This window comes from Dipodomys merriami, unplaced genomic scaffold (genome assembly GCF_024711535.1).
Source record: "Dipodomys merriami isolate MVZ:Mamm:240054 unplaced genomic scaffold, mDipMer1.0.p SCAF_3742, whole genome shotgun sequence".
NCBI lineage: Eukaryota > Metazoa > Chordata > Mammalia > Rodentia > Heteromyidae > Dipodomys > Dipodomys merriami.
Window position 1 is genome coordinate 1 of NW_027205318.1, and position 15,985 is coordinate 15,985.

The 15,985-nt window shown below is 43.4% G+C and overlaps 1 protein-coding gene across 1 annotated transcript; it reads left to right on the forward strand.

Annotated features, from left to right (window-relative positions):
* Window positions 1-355: 355 nt before the first annotated feature.
* On the forward strand, window positions 356-14,912 carry LOC138804857 (Golgi membrane protein 1-like; the record flags this gene model as incomplete). Its single annotated transcript, XM_069989365.1, has 4 exons — window positions 356-522; window positions 9,793-9,864; window positions 13,891-14,040; window positions 14,733-14,912. Coding segments are annotated over exons 3-4 (309 nt in total), but the record flags the coding sequence as incomplete, so codon positions are not given.
* Window positions 14,913-15,985: the final 1,073 nt, after the last annotated feature.

Consider the following 15,985-nt stretch of genomic DNA (forward strand, 5'->3'; position numbering starts at 1 on the left):
AGGACAGTTTGAGGCGTTCAGATCTCCTAAGGCTCGTTTTTCGCCAGCGCCTCTACACTGGGCGCTTTGGACCGAGATCACCGAGAGGTGAGCGGCACTGGGTGCGGCTGGCTTTCCCTTCTGGAACCTTCCTTGAGTCTGGGTGCGCGTCTCCCCAGGTACCTTTTTCCTCCTCCGGCTTCCTGCTCCGCCGCTCCCAGGCCCGGCTGCCAGGGGGAGGCGTGGCGCGGATCTTGCAGCTCCTGCTGAAGGCGACCGACTGGCGGCCGAGGCGCGCGCACCGCGTCCCCGGGCGTCTGTGCGCGCGGCGCCGGCGCTCGGGCCCCGCTTCCTCGCGCTCGGGGGCGTCGCCTCGTCCTGCCGCGCTGCCCCGGGGCGGAGACTCGCGCCGCCAAGGCCGGGGACGCTGGGGCACGGGGCGCTCGGTGCCAAGCGGGTCCGCGCGGGCGCGAGGCGGGCGGCGGCGGCGGCCCAGAGGCGGGCGGCCGCGAAGCTGAGCTGCGCGGCGCCGGGCGGAGGGAGGTGAGTGAGCGGCGCGCGTCCCCCGGCCCTGCCCCGCACCCCGAGACCCCGACGCGGGCCCCGGGAGCTTCTCCGCGGCGTGCGCTCCAGCGTTAGCCCGGCGGTGCTGGAGGACGGGCTTCCCTCTTCCCGCGCCCCAGCAGCCCGCGGCTGCCGGCTCCCGAGCGCCGAGCTGCCCTGGGACGCTGCGGAGGTCAGGCGGGGGGCATGCGGGGCCTTTCTTTTTGTTCTGAGCTTTGTCACCCGCGTCGGCCTCCAAAGTCAAAAGCGTGCGGCGCAACCAAAGTCCTCCTAGTTCCAGCTCTGCGGCGAGGCTGGCACGGGGGAATCTCCCGTAGCTTTTCCTCCGTCCAGCCCACGTGCTCTTGGGCCCTCCGGTGCCCACGTTGCTGCGGTCAGTCGAGCCAGGTGACCCAGAGCTTGGCGCTGGCTTGGGGCACGCTGCCCGAGCTGGTTCTCAGGGATGCTCCGGATCCTCCAGGGAGCCCCAGTGGGGAGCAGCCTCAGGGAGCAACTTTTACCCTGCTGTGCAAACAGTCATCCAGGTTTTAATATTCGATGTAGTATTTAAATGTTTTAAAGTATCGCAGAATTAGAAAACAAATTTGAGCGGAATTTAGGAGCCAACCCGTGCCATTTGGAGTGCCATGATGTACTAGCCATTTTCGGATGTGTCCAGGTCTGCAAAACCAAACTTATGTGACTTTCACGATTGAGATTTCCTTTGTCTGATTTGGGGTCTGCAGGCCCTGCAATGATGCAGATATTAAGAAGCATTCCTAGAGATAGATTATTAAAATATTCACAAGTTTAATGAAATACTTAGTAGCACTAGCATAAACTCTGATTGGCTCAAACTTAGGTGGTCTAGTATTTCAGCTCTCCTCCCACCTCAGGGGAATGGGGGTGGGGATGGTACTGGGAAGTAGTACAATCCCGTGAGGCAGTCCTTGTGGGTCTTTTAAGGCCTTCTAGATTCGTCTAAGCTTATTACAAAAAATTAGCTAAGCTCCTGGTGTTGGCTAGAATAATCCCCTCCCTTTTTTTGTCGGTCGTGGGGCCTGAACTCTGGACCTGGGCGCTGTCCCCCAGCTCTTCAGTTCAAGGCTAGCGCTCAACCACTTGAGCCACAGCGCCACTTCGGACTTTTTCTGCTTATATGGTGCTGAGGAATCGAACCCAGGGCCTCATGCATGCAAGGCAAGCACTGTGCCACTGAGCCACCTTCCCAGCCCAATTTTCCTTTATTAATACATAAAAACCAGTAACTTGGTAAGATTTACACTGTTGTTAAGAAAAATAATTACTTTTGCTCATGGGGCTTGAACTCTGTGAGCTTTTTGTGCAAGGCTAGTGCCCCATCACTTGAGCCACAGCTCCACTTCCAGCTTTTTTGGTGAGTCTCAAGGACTTTCCTGTTTGGCTTTGCACTTTGGTCTTCAGATGTCAGATGTCAGAGTTGCTGGAATTACAGGTGTCAGCCATTGTCTCCTGGCCAGACATTTACTTTTAAGGTGTTACTGGACAAAGGAAAGTGATTTCTTAGATATAAAGAAGAAAAAAGCCTCCTAAGACCTAGTTTGTCATTCTGTTGGAGAGGTTATCACAATTTTCATATTTAAAACAAGGTTGGAGTTGGAAAATGTGGCTTAGCAGTAAGGCGCCTGCTCAGCGAGCATGAGGCCCTGAGTTCAAAGTACCAACAAAGCAAAATTATTTTTGCACAAATGGAAAGAAATGAAAGCTCTGAGGAAGGAGGGGAGGGAATCAAGTTGCTATGACCTGGCCATTAGATGCTAAGGGTGCATCTGTTTTCTAACTCATGGTTGCAGTTCTGGGTAATGATGGGAGGAAAGATTTTGCATTTCCTTCTTCCCCTATAAACATGCCAGACTCAGTGGTACCTGCATATTATTGTGTTCATGTGGCCAACTTTCCTTGCCATGAGGGGCTACGATATTGTCCTGTGAAAGTATTAGCTGCTTTCTGTCTCAGAGGCCACAGAGGCAGAAGGGGATAATGCATGTGTGCCAAGGCTCTTTGAGCAGGTCCTGCTGAACACTGTTAGTAAAAGGGAGTTCCAAGCCAGCCTGGCCTGGACAGACCAACCCTGATTCTTCAGGGGTTCTCAGAGTCCTAAAGTGGCAAGGCAAGGGAAGGAAAAACAAGAGGTCTGTGTCTTTGGCTATAATTCTACTGCATTATTACTTTATTTTGAAGATAAGTTGCCATGTGAAAAGAAGTATTTCCTTTAAGACCTAACATAAGCAATAAGACCCATAATTTTATTAAAAACAACTTTTTTGGAAAAATAAAACTTGAAAGCATTTTTAATAAACATCTCTGAAGATGTTTATTAATATTAGTCTTAGAAAATTGTGGGTGATATTTTACTTGACTTCCAGAAGTGTTCTTAAAGATCTTGATTATTTTGTTTTCTAGACTTTGCAAATTACTAATGATACTAGGTTCAAAGAAAGACTTGGGCAGCCGTTTCCTAGATTTCTAGAGAGCCCTTCTTTGTGCTTCACACAAATTTCTCCCTTTCTCAGATTTTTACATCTTCATCCTATTCTTCTTTAAAACACTAATAGTTGTATTAATAGAACTTCACAGTAAGATTTAGAATATTAACTAGTGCATGACTAAAAATATGTTATAAATATAATAGAATTATGGTGATTTGTATTCTAATTTGCTATGGTTTCCATAATTTTTAAATTATTTTCATTAGTTAAAGCTAGCAATCTTTTGTGCTTGTTGCTTATTTACAGATAAACCATATACATATGGTAATTATGGTTATATTGTATCTGAATGCCCAATTTACATAAGGTAAAAATGTTTTTTAGGAATGAATTCATTGTTAGTGGGAGTAGAGTTAAAACTATATGTTTTCACCTTGAGAATTTTTGGCTATTCTTTGTCAGGTCTGATGACATCATGGTTTCTACTTTGTGCTTTGGCTAATTGCAAAGCTGACTCAGTATTAAGATATGCTTTGCCAGCTGTGGTGGTGTGCTATCTTATTAGTATAACTTAAATTTGTGCTTCTTATATGACTCTTAAATGCTTCCTGTTTTTTGTAAGGTTTAGCTTATTCATCCATTATACCACTGAGCATGTGCCAACTAGATTAGATGTATTTTGTGGTAGGTAAAGGAAAGGGAAATGAGTTACACTTTCCAACCTCTTCCCCATCTCACAGCTTAGTGGTTTATACCACCAAACCCTTGTGAGAGGATAGGGAGGATACAGTGTCACTTTCCACTTGTATCAGTAGTGTTAGTATGTTATCATAGCACAATATAACTAATATGAAATAATACCAAATATTTCATAATTTTAATGGATTATGTTATACTAAACATTTGCTTTCTACCCTCTATCCTCTTTTTGCTTTTTTTTTTTTTTTGGCTAATTCTGGGACTTGAACTCTGGGTCTGGGTGCTGGCCCTGAGCTCCTATTTTGCTCAAGACTAGCAGTCTACCCAGCCACAGAGCCAATCCCAGCATTTTCTGTGATTCATTGGAGATAAGAGTCTTACTGACTTTCTTGCACAGGCTGGCTTCAAACTGGAATTCTCAGATCTCAGCTTTCTGAGTAGCTAGTATTTATAGGCATGAGCCACTAGTGTCTGGCCTCTTTTTGCCGTGTGTGTGTGTGTGTGTGTGTGTGTGTGTGTGTGTGTGTGTGTGTGTGTGTGTGTGTGTGTGTGTGTGTGTGTGTGTGTGTGTGTGTGTGTGTGTTTGTCCCTTAGCTTGTTTGTTCAAGGCTAGTGCTTTACCACTGGAGGCACAACTGCATTTCTGGCTCTTTGTTGTTGTTGTTGTTGTTTGGTTAACTGGAGATAATAGTGTTGTGGTCTTTCTTGCCCAGGATGGCTCTGAGCCTTGAGTCTTAGCTCTCAGCCTTTTGAGCCACCAGGGCCTGGCTAGTTTCAATCCTCTTTTGGGATAAATATAAATGTAAATTTTAGGTTTTTCTTCTCCAATATGATGGAAGTATCTTCTGCATACCTGGGATGCAAACACTCTGTGGTCTATAGCTGGTCTCATACTTCATCCTCAAATAATTCTTTCAGCCAAGTGCCAGTGGCTCACCTAGCTACTTAGGCTGAGATCTGAAGATCCTGGTTCAAAGCCATTGTGGGCATGAAAGTCTGTGAGACTTTCATCTCCAATTATCCACAGAAAGTGAAGCTGTAGTAGAGTGCTATCTTGAGCAAAAAAAGTCCAAGGACAGTGCACAAGCCTTGAGTTCATTTTTGCCCTGTCTGATTTAAGACTGTGATCCTCCTTCTTCTACCTCCTCTGAATAGCTGAAATTATAGGCATATATCATTATGCCTGACTAAAATTGCAAGTTTATATCTTTCTTACATTTTAATTTTTGTCATTATTGTTTGGCTTTTTTTTAAATTAGGAAGATGCTTATTTAGAGAAAATACGATTAAATAAACAATGAAAATATTCCTTCTCTTCCCTTCTATATATATTCCTACTTGCACCTTATATAATCTGTAACTATCTTTCCTTCATCATGTTTTCTATGCATTTTCCATGTATAGAAAAATATGTTCAGCCGGGCGCTGGTGGCTCATGCCTGTAATCCTAGCTACTCAGGAGGCTGAGATCTGAGGATCGCAGTTCAAAGCCAGCAGGAGAGACCATGAGACTCCTATCTCCAATAAACCACCAGAAAACCGGAAGTGGCGCTGTGGCTCAAGTGGTAGAGTGCTAGCCTTGAGCTGAAGAGCTGAGGGACAGCGCCCAGGCCCAGAGTTCAAGCCCCACGACCGACAAAAAAGAAAAAGAAAAATATGTTCATATATTGGGTGCATTTAAAAATTGTTTTTCAGCAAAATAAAAATCATACCCTGTTATTTTGTATAATTTTTTCACTCCACAGTTTGTATTGTGTTATCTATTGCTCCATCACCAAATGTCTCACCTTGCGAATCTGTGGGCTTCTAGGTTCAGCTGGGTGATTCCTCTCCACATGATGTTGGGACTATTGGTTTTAGTGGATTCAGTTTGGTGGGATGAGAGTTAAAGATGTTTCATTGGTTACTCTCAGTTTAAAAAAAATACTGCAAGATGGACATAATTTAAACACAGTAATGATCCATTGTTTTAGAAAAACAATTCTGAACTGTAATACTCTGATTTTAGTGTGAGCAGAACTGGAGGTTCCTGATGAAAGAGTTTACTCCTTCTTTTCCCTGTTCCATCTGTATTAGGGAGAGTCCAACTGAAGGCTGCTCTAAAGAAAAGTAGTTAGCTTTGCCCAGGGGAAAAGAGCTTTAAACTAGCAAGTTATTTTAAATGGAGTTCATTTAGTTGATCCTTCATTTGGCAGAGAAACCTGTTTCTTTTCAGAAACAGTTGTAGCACAGACAATTGTATGTCAGGTTTAAAAAATGTTTGCTACTAAGCAAATGAAGCAATGGGAGCCAATAGTGGAATAAACCTATAAAGCCAGGAAAGGGCTAGGAAAATGAACAAAAATTAAATCTCTAAATAGTAAGAACATGTACATATCTTTCCAGAGGTAACACATTTTCTCTGCCATGCTTCTGTGCTTAAAAATAAATGAATGTGCCAGGCACTGACTACTCAGGAGGCTGAGATCTGAGGATTGCAGTTTGAAGCCAGCCCAGGCAGAAAAGTCCTGGTGAGACTCTTACCTCCAATTAACCACTCAAAAACTGCAAGTGGGAGCTGTGGCTCAAAGTGACAGAGTACTAGCCTTGAGCAAGAGAGTTCAGGGAGTGCCCAGGCCCTGAGTTCAAGTCCTACTACTTCAAAAAAGAAAAAAAGGTGTCCAGAACCAAAGGCATTAGTGTGCCTTGTCCAGCAGGGTAAGCTAGAGCAAATGGAGTAGGCTTCAAGCCTTTATCCATAAGGCCTGTTCTGGCTTTCGCACACTAGTGGCTGATGGTATCCCAAGATGCTAATCTGCTAAGTCTGTTTTGGGACAGGAAATTTATATATCTAACAAATTCCAAGGCAAAACTGATGCGACTAACCACACTTTGGGAACCATTGAACTGTGGCTGCGGTCAGCTAGCTACCCTTTTCCAGACATTTTAGGTTTTAGTTGTCACAGCTACTCAAGTCTGTAGCCCAATAGCCATAGATAATATAGGGTTAGCCCCTATCTTGTGGTTCTACTGCTGTAGACTCAACTAACTTCTGAATTGCAACTAGAAAAAAAAGTTGATACCAGGAGCTGGTAACTCACACCTGCTCAGGAGGCTGAGATCTGAGGATTGCAATTCAAAGCCAACCCCAGCAGGAAAATTAGTAAGACTCTTATCTCCAATTAACCACCAGAAAACTGGAAATAGTGGTACGGTTCAAAGTGGTATAGTGCTGGCCTTGAGCAAAAAGAGGTTAGGGGCAGCTCCCAGGCCCCTAGTTCCAGCCCCACATTGGAAAGAAATTGCTTCTTTTCTAAACATGTGAAGTCTTCTTGTTAAGTTGTTGTCAGGTACTAATCTATACAGCATAACAGGTATTTCCATAATATTAGATATTGTCAACAGTCTAATGATTATTTCAAGTATAATATTTGCATAGGTTATATTCAGATGTAATATCATTTTAAATAAGTGGTTTGAAAGCCCTTAGATTTTGTTATCCAAATGGGGTCTTGGAATAAGGGACAGCTATGTAAGTAAATGGGTATGGTCCTGTTCCTCTAAAACTTTTTTTTTAAGAATTAAAATTTTTAGAATTAGATGCTTTATAGATATATATATTTTTTGCATTAGGCTTTGAAACTGAGGGCACTGTGCCTGCTAAGAAGATACTTTGCTGCTGAGCCATACCTTCAGCCCTTTTTTGCTCTGGTCTTCCTTCCTGCCCAGGTTCATGCCTGGACCATAATCTACCTATTTTAGGCTTTTATTGTAGCTGGGATGGCAGACTCATGCTAACACTCCTAGCATCTTTCTGTTGAGATGGAGTCTCTTGGACTTTTATGCCCAGGTTGGTCTGGAACCAACCTAGATTCTTTTGATGTCCCATGTAGCTAGAATTACAGATGTGAGCTACTGGTGTCGTTGTTTATTTATTTATTTATTTTTTGTTGGTTGTGGGGCTTGAACTCTGGGCTTGGGCATTTTCCCTGCACTCTTCAGCGTAAGACGAGTGCTCTACCACTTGAGCCACAGCACCACTTCCAGTTTTCTAGTGGTTTATTGGAAAGGCTTATTGGAAATAAGAGTCTTAGCGAGTTTCCTGCCTGGGCTGGCTTTGAACCTCGATCCTCAGATCTCAGCCTCCTGAGTAACTAGGAATATAGGGGAGAACGACCGGCGACTGGCTTTTTTTTTTTTCTTTAAACACAGAGTCTTTCTATGAAGTATAGGCTGCCTTGAACCCACGATCCTCCAGTATGCTAGAATTATTGACGCGCATTACCATGCCAAGCTTCAAGTCTTCTTCTGATATATTTTTCACATATCTTTGAACTTTCTTCAACTAGTAAGAAAAATGTAACAACTAACTCATAGCTTATGGGTAACTACCAAAATTTGGGCTGCAGTCTGGGGCTCTTGAATTAAAAGGAAAAATCTGTAAGTTCTTGCCAAGATTAGGGGGTAGGGCTGTCTTTAGAAAATTCTAAATACTGGATAAACAAGATGGAATTTAGCTCTTCTATTAGTTTTCATTTATCTACATACTCTCTTTTTGGTGTTTCTCCACCTAATACAGAACATTCTTGTTTATTGTATATTTATTATTTATACAAAGTCTCACCCTGTGGCTCAGGCTGGCCTTGAATTGGTAATTCTCCTTCCTGAGTGCTGGGATACTAAGCATACATAATCATGTATGGCTGCATTTTTTTCCACTTTAAAAAGTATCTTTAGTTGTATAAAAGGTTTTGGTTTTATTTTACTTTTTTATTTTATGCCTATCATGGACTTGAACTCAGGACTGGGCACTGTTCCTGAGCTACTTTGCTCAAGTGTAACACTCTACCACTTGAACCACAGCTCCACTTTGTGCTTTTTTGATAGTTAATTGGAGATAAGAATCTCATGTACTTTATTGCGCAGACTGGCTTTGAACCACGATTCTCAGATCACAGCCTCCTGAGTAACTATGATTACAGGTGTGAACCACCTGTGCCTGGTCTTACACGCTCGTAAAGTTTCTACAAACTATCATCTGACTCAATTGGGGAAAATGTGTCAATAACTGGGGTTTGAGGAATTGAGAGAGGAGTGACTGTATACTTCCTGGTACATTTGTAAGTCAGTTTGACAGGTGACTATGGACTTTATCGCTTAATCTTCATGGCTCAGAGGAGGAGGTCAACAAACATTCTAAAATGGGCAGATAGTAAATATTTAAACCTTATAATCCTATGCATTGGTCTGTTTTAACTGTTCTCTAGCAAGCTAGAAAGCATCTCTAAGAGATACTGTAGAAGGCATGGGTCAGTAAAACTTCTATTTATAAAAAATGCACAATATGGTCCATGCTGACCTTCAACAAGATAGAACATGTTTGAACTGTCAAAAAAAAATGTGACCAAGCCCTTGCTGTGTACGGTGTGATGGGGTGTGTTGGCTCATTGCAGTGACTTTTGAACTTTCTGCGGAGCACTCAGCTCTTTGAAGTAGGTGGAGCTCTTCCTGTTGAGAGTGGACAGATAATGTGGCCGCCTCACCGTTTAGAGAAGCTGGATCGTTTCTGCATTGTGGACCTTGGCTTTCCAAGTTCATCTAGTTTGATGATGGTTCTTATATATTTAGCTATGTGATCAAAAGTGATGAATAAAAGTACTTAACAAGCTCAAGGGGCTGATGTATTTAACATATTGTCTATTTTCATATGTCCCTGCCCCCCAATTGCTGGGAATCTAATCCAGATCCTTCTACACACTAAACACATACTAAACACTCTGCCACTGACCTGTATACCCTTCAAACACATTTGTGTCTCCTAAGAGTTTTTTCTTAAAGCAAACAATGCTCAGTTTTGTAAAAGGATCTAATGCCTGTAGATAGGAATCTGCAGTTTTCTGATGACGTAGTACAAACACAAATCTCTAACCGTCACTTTTGAGGAACCTGTGGTTTCATAGATTCAGCTTCAGTCTGAAGTCTCAGTATTTGCCTTTCTTCCTTGTGGTTGCTCTTGCCTGTCACCCCTGTTCCACATCAGGAACCTGGGGGACCCTTGACTTTGCTGTGTGTCCAGCCTGGCACTGGGTCACAGTAAGAGGCTCACTCAGCTCTTCTCTTCCAGGTTGTGTGTAGGACACCCACTGCTCTATATGGTGATCATCTGTGTTGCTTTTGTGGATGGCAGTTGCAGGAGGTAAGGTGGAGAAAAGATTGGATCTAGAAGTAATCTGATCTTCCTCTTTCCAACTATAGTAATAACAGTAGCATCAACATTTACAGTTAATACAAGTCAGCTGTTGTCCAAGCACTTCTGGCATCTAGATTCATTTAATTCTCCTTGTAACCATGAGGGGGGTCAGTGAGGCCAGGGTAGACCTGGTTATCCTGAATTGCCTGGTTCTAGCACTATACCTCACTCTTGGGAGTGTTCAGTGAACTTTTTAATGTCAGGCCTAAGGTAAGAGAATGTTAGTGTTCATCAGAGGCTTCTCTTTAAGCTGAGTCTGTTTCCTGTATTTAGGCTTCAGGCACACCTACCTGCTAGAATATAAAAGATCTTGCAAGCATCCACCTAAAAAATATATTGTTAGGGAATTTAGTATATGAGAGAAGTAGTTTCTCAAAGAACTAGGTAAAAATGAGTTAGCCATAAGGCGTGGCTAGCTGTTAAGAGAGGAAAAGTATTGTTTTTCCTTTTCCTTGTTCCTTATTACAAAAAGGAATTAACAATAAATGAACTTTTTTTGTTGTGCTAGAGACAAACTCTAGGCCCTCATGCTTAAGTGTCACTTAGCTAAGTCACGCTGCTACTACTGGACAAATAATTTAAAATAATATGAAACCAGATACAGTTGGCCTTTCTTATCTCCAGGCTCTGCAACTTGGAATTCATCAAGCTATAATAATATTTGAAAGCTAGTCTTTCTGCAGTGAAATGTGTGACTTCACCAGAAGAGAAGAATAAAAATGCTTTATAGCCTCAAGTACGTTCTGATCAGATCTTGATTTGGGCTCCCATCTGGTGTCATTGCTGGAAGTTTCTGAAAGTCTCTTTGGGCTTTTTGTATTGTGAATAAATGACTGTACATGTAGGTATAGTCTCTTATTCAGTGTTGTGTTAGTATGTTCATGGCATATTGCTGGAAACCTCTTGAAAACCAAAAGAACCCTGACTTTCCCTAGTAGGAGATAGTTTAATTAAATCCTGATACAGTGATGCTTTCTTCAGCCTTTTAACAAAATGGAGCAAACTATAATATGCTTCCAGGAAAAGGGCAGTAAGATGTGTTAGGAGATGGACATTTGTTGAAAGTAAGTATTTCAGCTTGTGTATGCATCAGAAAACCATCTAAAGTGACATCTGAGAACATTGAGAATGGTGTCTATACTTTGAATCACTTATGGAGAGCATAAAGCCATTGAATTAGGTATGCAAGAATGGGGCGGGTTCTGCTGTTTTAAGATATGCGAGGTGTACTTGTGGTTTGTTGATACTGGCACTGGACTTAGACATAAGAAAATATTCTTCTTGTTGGGAGTGGTCCTTTTATACTTTGAAGGGAGAGAAGTAGTTTTATAGTTTACTGTGTATGGTACTCCCATTTGGTGTGTGTGTGTGTGTGTGTGTGTGTGTGTGTGTGTGTGTGTGTGAAGTAGTTTTATAGTTTACTGTGTATGGTACTCCCATTTGGTGTGTGTGTGTGTGTGTGTGTGTGTGTGTGTGTGTGTGTGTGTGTGTGTGTGTGTGTGTGTGTGTGTGTGTGTGTGTGTGTGTGTGTGTGTGTGTGTGTGTGTGTGTGTGTGTGTGTAGCTGGTTGCTACTGCTCAGACCTGCTGGTTGCTACTGCTCAGACCTGTTAGGCTGAGATTTGAGGATTGTGGTTAGAAGCTCCCCTGGCAGTTAAGTCCAATAGACTATTATCTCCAATTAACCACAAAAAGCCGGAAGTGGAACTAAGCAAGTGGTAGAGCATTAACTTTGAGCACAAAAGCTCAAGGACAGTGCCAAGGCCCAGTACCAGCAAAAAATAAATAAAATATAACTTTAAGAGAGTTAGGGAAAAAAAACTTACCTGTGATTCAAATCAGATATGATAGAGCAATGGAATCATTTTTAGGAGACAGGTAGAACTTTCTAGAATTTTAGGGTTTTTTTAAGCGTTCCTCTAGAATATAACAGTGTTTGTTGACATAAGCAATAACTGAATTAAAGGTGCTTTTTTTGGTCTTTCCCCCTGAGACCAGAGCTGCAGATTTGAGGTCATAAGTGGGCAGTGTACCCAGGCATCTAGCCATGGTCATGCAGTGGCTTTGTTGTACATGTTTTTATTTACCCCAGGTCCTTTGCTAGCAGCTAACAGAAGGAAGCTGCCTTTGATGGCAGGTTAACCTCTACTATGAGAATCTGAATATGCTCTTACCGGTGAATCTTGACCTCTCCTCTTCTTCCTCTACCTCCTCCACCTTCCTCTTCACTTTCCTCTTATATCCTCCTTTCCATCATCTTCTACCTTCTGTCCATCCTCTCTTTCCTCTCTTCCTTTCCTTCCTCTTTTCCATCCTCCTACCTTTTTCTCTTTTCTCCCTTTCCCTTTTTTCCTTTCCTTTAATTTTCTGTACTCCTCCCAGCTCTGATAAGATTTTTTTTTAATCTGTTCCAGTCAACTTCCCTTTTACTTCGTGACTGGTGCTCCAATTCAGCCATATCTGGTTTGGGGGTCAAAGTCTGGGAACAAAATTGATCGCCCCTGACTTCTAGCTGTCTCCCTGTGCTCCTTGTGCACTCTTGCTCTCAGTGGGAGACAGTTCTTGTTAACATCACTATGGAGCACATCACCCTACAGTTGCACAAACACAGCCCAGAAGGTCAGAAATGCATGTGCAAGGAGCAGGGGGTCATTTCCATTCTGAATCCTGAAACGGAACTGGACCTCTACCCTCCTGCCCCTTCCTCTTTAGCCCAGTTGCACACCTCCCCTTCCTGTCCCTCTCACGTTGTGAAAGGAGATACTATGGTCACCTGGGCCTCATCTGAGCGGTGAGACTGGGGGTGACCTACGGCCTAGGTTTCCTGCGGATTTTGTCAATTGGTTAAAAAAAAAAACCTCATAAACAAATGAAAACCCTCACTTGTTAGGAATCATATAAAGCCCTCTCTGGGCAGTTCTCAAAAAGGGATTCTTTTAACATGATATGGAAACACTTAATGTAAGGTATATTAGGTAGGTAGGTTTCATTAGGTAGCCAGTGAAGATAGAGAGCACCAGGCACCATTCAGGCAGGAAAAGAAGTTTATTTACCAAACTGCTGCCCCTGCTGTGCATGGTGGAGAGGCAAGGCTGAAAAAAGAGAGGTGACCCACCCCTGGGCCAGGACTTACCTAGGCCAGGGACAGGAAGAGGTGTGGCCAGGTGGGGGAAAGGTGTGGCCACAATGGATCTGGACTTACCTCAGGGTCTGGGACCCTCCTAAGGTCAAATGGGAGGCACGTGACCAGAGGTGGCCCTAACCACCCCTGGAGGAGGAGGTGACTGCTTTCAGTGTGCCAGTTACGTAGGTAACACAGATAATGATGGAAACTTAGCCAAGAGGTAGGGAGGTGTCTGCACAGGGCCTGCACGGCCCATGCAGACCTTACACTTAATATTTGCTATTGTTTACAAAAATGATTAATCCTCAGACATTTCCTGTTGATGTATAGTATAATTATGCCCTCTTTACAAACTGGGAACCTGAAGCATAAGATAAATGGTACCTAGCCTGAGGTTTCATGCTGGATGGTGAGCCTGTGCTGGGAAGTCTGCTACCACTCCCAGCCACAGACCTGTGACATGGCCACGATCCATGCTTTCTCATGTGTCAAGGAGAGCTTGAATCTGTGCTTCCTCATGGGCTACCCTCCTGTGGGTGGTGAGGATGGATGTCGCCTGCTTTGGGAATGACAGTACTAGTTTGGAAGCTTCTTTCTTGTTTTTTATTTATTTCATTTTTTTATTTTTGTTGGTTGTGGGGCCTGAACTCTTGGCCTGGGCTAGCCTTCAGCTCTTCAGTGAAAGGCTAGCACTCTACCACTTGAGCCACAGTGCTACTTCCAGCTTTCTGCTATTGTGGTGCTGAGGAATTGAACCCAGGGACTCATGCATGCAAGGCAAGCGCTCTACCACTGAGCCATCTTCCTGTCTCCTCTTGTTTTTTTTTTTTTGTTTTTTTTATTTGGCAGATTCTCAGCTTTGATTTTGAGATGATGGGATTGGGAAACGGGCGTCGCAGCATGAAGTCTCCGCCCCTTGTCCTGGCTGCCCTGGTGGCTTGTGTGGTTATCTTGGGCTTCAACTACTGGATTGCAAGATCCCGGAGCATGGAACTACAGGTATCTTGTTCGTTTTGTGTGTGTGGATGCCATCCAGTGTTTAACATTTCTGGGTGCCCTAGGAGCTTGCTCTGTGTTGTCTCCTAAATCATTGGGCCCAGAGCACATACTGTAGTGGGAGTTTAGTTCAATCCACTGCTGCCTCCTCTGTGTGAGACTGTTGAGGATTGCTACTGAAACCAACATCTCTGCTTCTCACTTGAGTGTTTGGAGGTGGTAAGATGGCTCACAGAGATATGTTGGACATGCCCATTCTCAATTCTGTTCTTTACAGGTGACACAGTACGTTGGGATGATGAGTATAAGGAAGTATGTTTTTAAAGATGTCAGTCTTTATCATCATCACTTAATGACAATAATGATTTTAGCTTTCTCACATACTGTGGTCAATTTTGGCTAAAGTTTTTTTGTTTTTGTTTTTGGTTTTTTTTGCCAGACTTGGGCATCTTTGAAACCTGTGATCTAGTAAAGCTTAATTCCCCAGTCTCTATGTCTAGGTCCTTGGCCTGCCTACAACAAGCACCTTACCCGTTTAGTTGACATCTTCCATCATTGACAGTCTTCTTGCTAGTCTCCCTGCATTTTGGTGGTGGGTGCAGATAAGTCCTCAGTGTGGGCTTCATTAAGGGATCTTGGTTGGGCCATGTCTGGGGATGTTTGACCTTGGCCCTCACACTGTGGTCTCCTTACAGACCCGAGTCTTAGAGTTGGAAAACAGGGTCCGCAGGGCGGCCGCAGAGAGAGGTGCTGTGGAGTTGAAAAAGAACGAATTCCAGGGCGAGCTAGAGAAGCAGCGAGAACAGCTCGACAAGATCCAGTCTAGCCACAACTTCCAGCTGGAGAGTGTCAACAGGGTATACCAGGATGAGAAGGTAAGGCCTGCTGTGTTTCCCTCACCATTCTCTTTTGAATGATACTTTCTGCCTGTAGAGTATGTCTGTCGGTTGAGCTTTGGGCATTGCCCTGCATTGAAAACTAAGTTCCTAGTCGGGCCTGTGGAACTTCTGCAGTGGTAATAGTGAGAAATGCAGAAGAACCAAGGTGACCCCAGATTCCTCCTCATGCTGGCATTACCACTGCACTGTTGGGCCAGGTGCTGGTATCTTAAAGATTAAAGTGTTTGCGTCTGAATACTACCAAGAAAGTTGGGCTTTTTCCCTTCTTTTGGATAGTCTTCTTACTATGTGGCTGAGGTGAGCCTCAAACTCACAGCTCCATGCCTTAACCTCCCAAGAAACTAAGATTATAGGTGTGCATCACTATGCCCAATTTATGACTGTTTAATCAAAAGCAAACCACACCAGATCTTACATGGATTGACAAGAGGCCTCTAGCCAGGTGTGGTGGTACACACATGTAATTCCAGCACTGGGGAGGCTCAGGGAGTTTTTATAAAAAAACAAGAGAAGCGATGTGTGTGTGTGGGGGGGGCTTTCTGACAAGGGAGTTTTTATAAAAAACAAGAGAAGCGATGTGTGTGTGGGGGGGGGGCTTTCTGACAATTGAACTTTATCTTTTTCTGAGGATTGCATTTTTTTCCCCTGAGATTAAGCTTTTTCACTAAATTATATAGCTGATAAAAAGTGGAACTATCTTCTACTGGATAGTACAACAGAGTTATAGCCATTTATTACTGAGGGTGGTTTATTTACTATTGTAAACACCTCTCCCTAAAGAATGTTTGATTTATTGAAAGGAGGTTGTATCCCTGTGTCTGTTATCTCAAATGTGGACTTAGTGTGAACTAGTTCCAGCATTTACTCCACAATGAATTGTTTACAGCTAGGGCCCCAGACTTTCCTTTCCTGGTTTATTGTTTCCTTCCCTCCTCCCTCCATTTTCTCCTTAAGGGTTTTTGAGTTTATTTGTTTCTATTGGTGTTTATTTGTACAAAAGCAGTGGATTTCATTGGGACAGATTATACATATGTATAATGTACTTTGAT